Source organism: Penaeus monodon, chromosome 25 (assembly GCF_015228065.2).
Source record: "Penaeus monodon isolate SGIC_2016 chromosome 25, NSTDA_Pmon_1, whole genome shotgun sequence".
Lineage (NCBI taxonomy): Eukaryota > Metazoa > Arthropoda > Malacostraca > Decapoda > Penaeidae > Penaeus > Penaeus monodon.
The window spans coordinates 36,016,649-36,017,077 of record NC_051410.1 but is presented as its reverse complement, the minus strand read 5'-3'; the positions used below and the strand labels follow the sequence as shown (position 1 = coordinate 36,017,077).

The 429-nt window shown below is 49.4% G+C and overlaps 1 protein-coding gene across 1 annotated transcript in view; it reads right to left on the bottom strand.

Annotated features, from left to right (window-relative positions):
• The window catches only part of LOC119589380 (cubilin-like), a 70,980-nt gene that overhangs the window by 51,021 nt on the left and 19,530 nt on the right, over positions 1-429 (bottom strand). The window contains exon 19 of the mRNA XM_037937998.1: positions 51-276. Coding sequence (XP_037793926.1) covers positions 51-276 — 226 coding nt within the window. The remainder of the gene's footprint in view (positions 1-50; positions 277-429) is intronic.

The window sequence follows — 429 nt, the reverse complement described above, 5'->3', positions numbered from 1 at the left end:
CCTACAACCTCCCAACCACCAATTCTCAACCGCAGATAACAACCACTTACTCTCCCATCTGTCCTCCGGTGCCAGTAATGGACGAATTGTCGAAGATCTCCACGTAATTACTCTCACAGTAACTACTGCCTAATGCGAAGGTGTGCCACGTGATCTGAATGACGTAACCGGGAGGCAGGTCGAGTATCCAGCGGCAGTCTGTGGTGCCCGGATACATATCAGGGCTGTTAGGGGAGGTTATGTGCCCTGAGAGGTCCCTGATGATGCCGCCGCACGCTGAAAGGAGGACAGAGATCGGTATTAATGAGGGTTTTTTTGGCGGGGTTGGGGAGTTTAGGGATTGATGAGGGGCTTAGGGATTAATGAGGGATTTGGGGGATTAATGGAGGATTTAATGATTAATGAAGGATTTGGGGGATTAATTGTAAT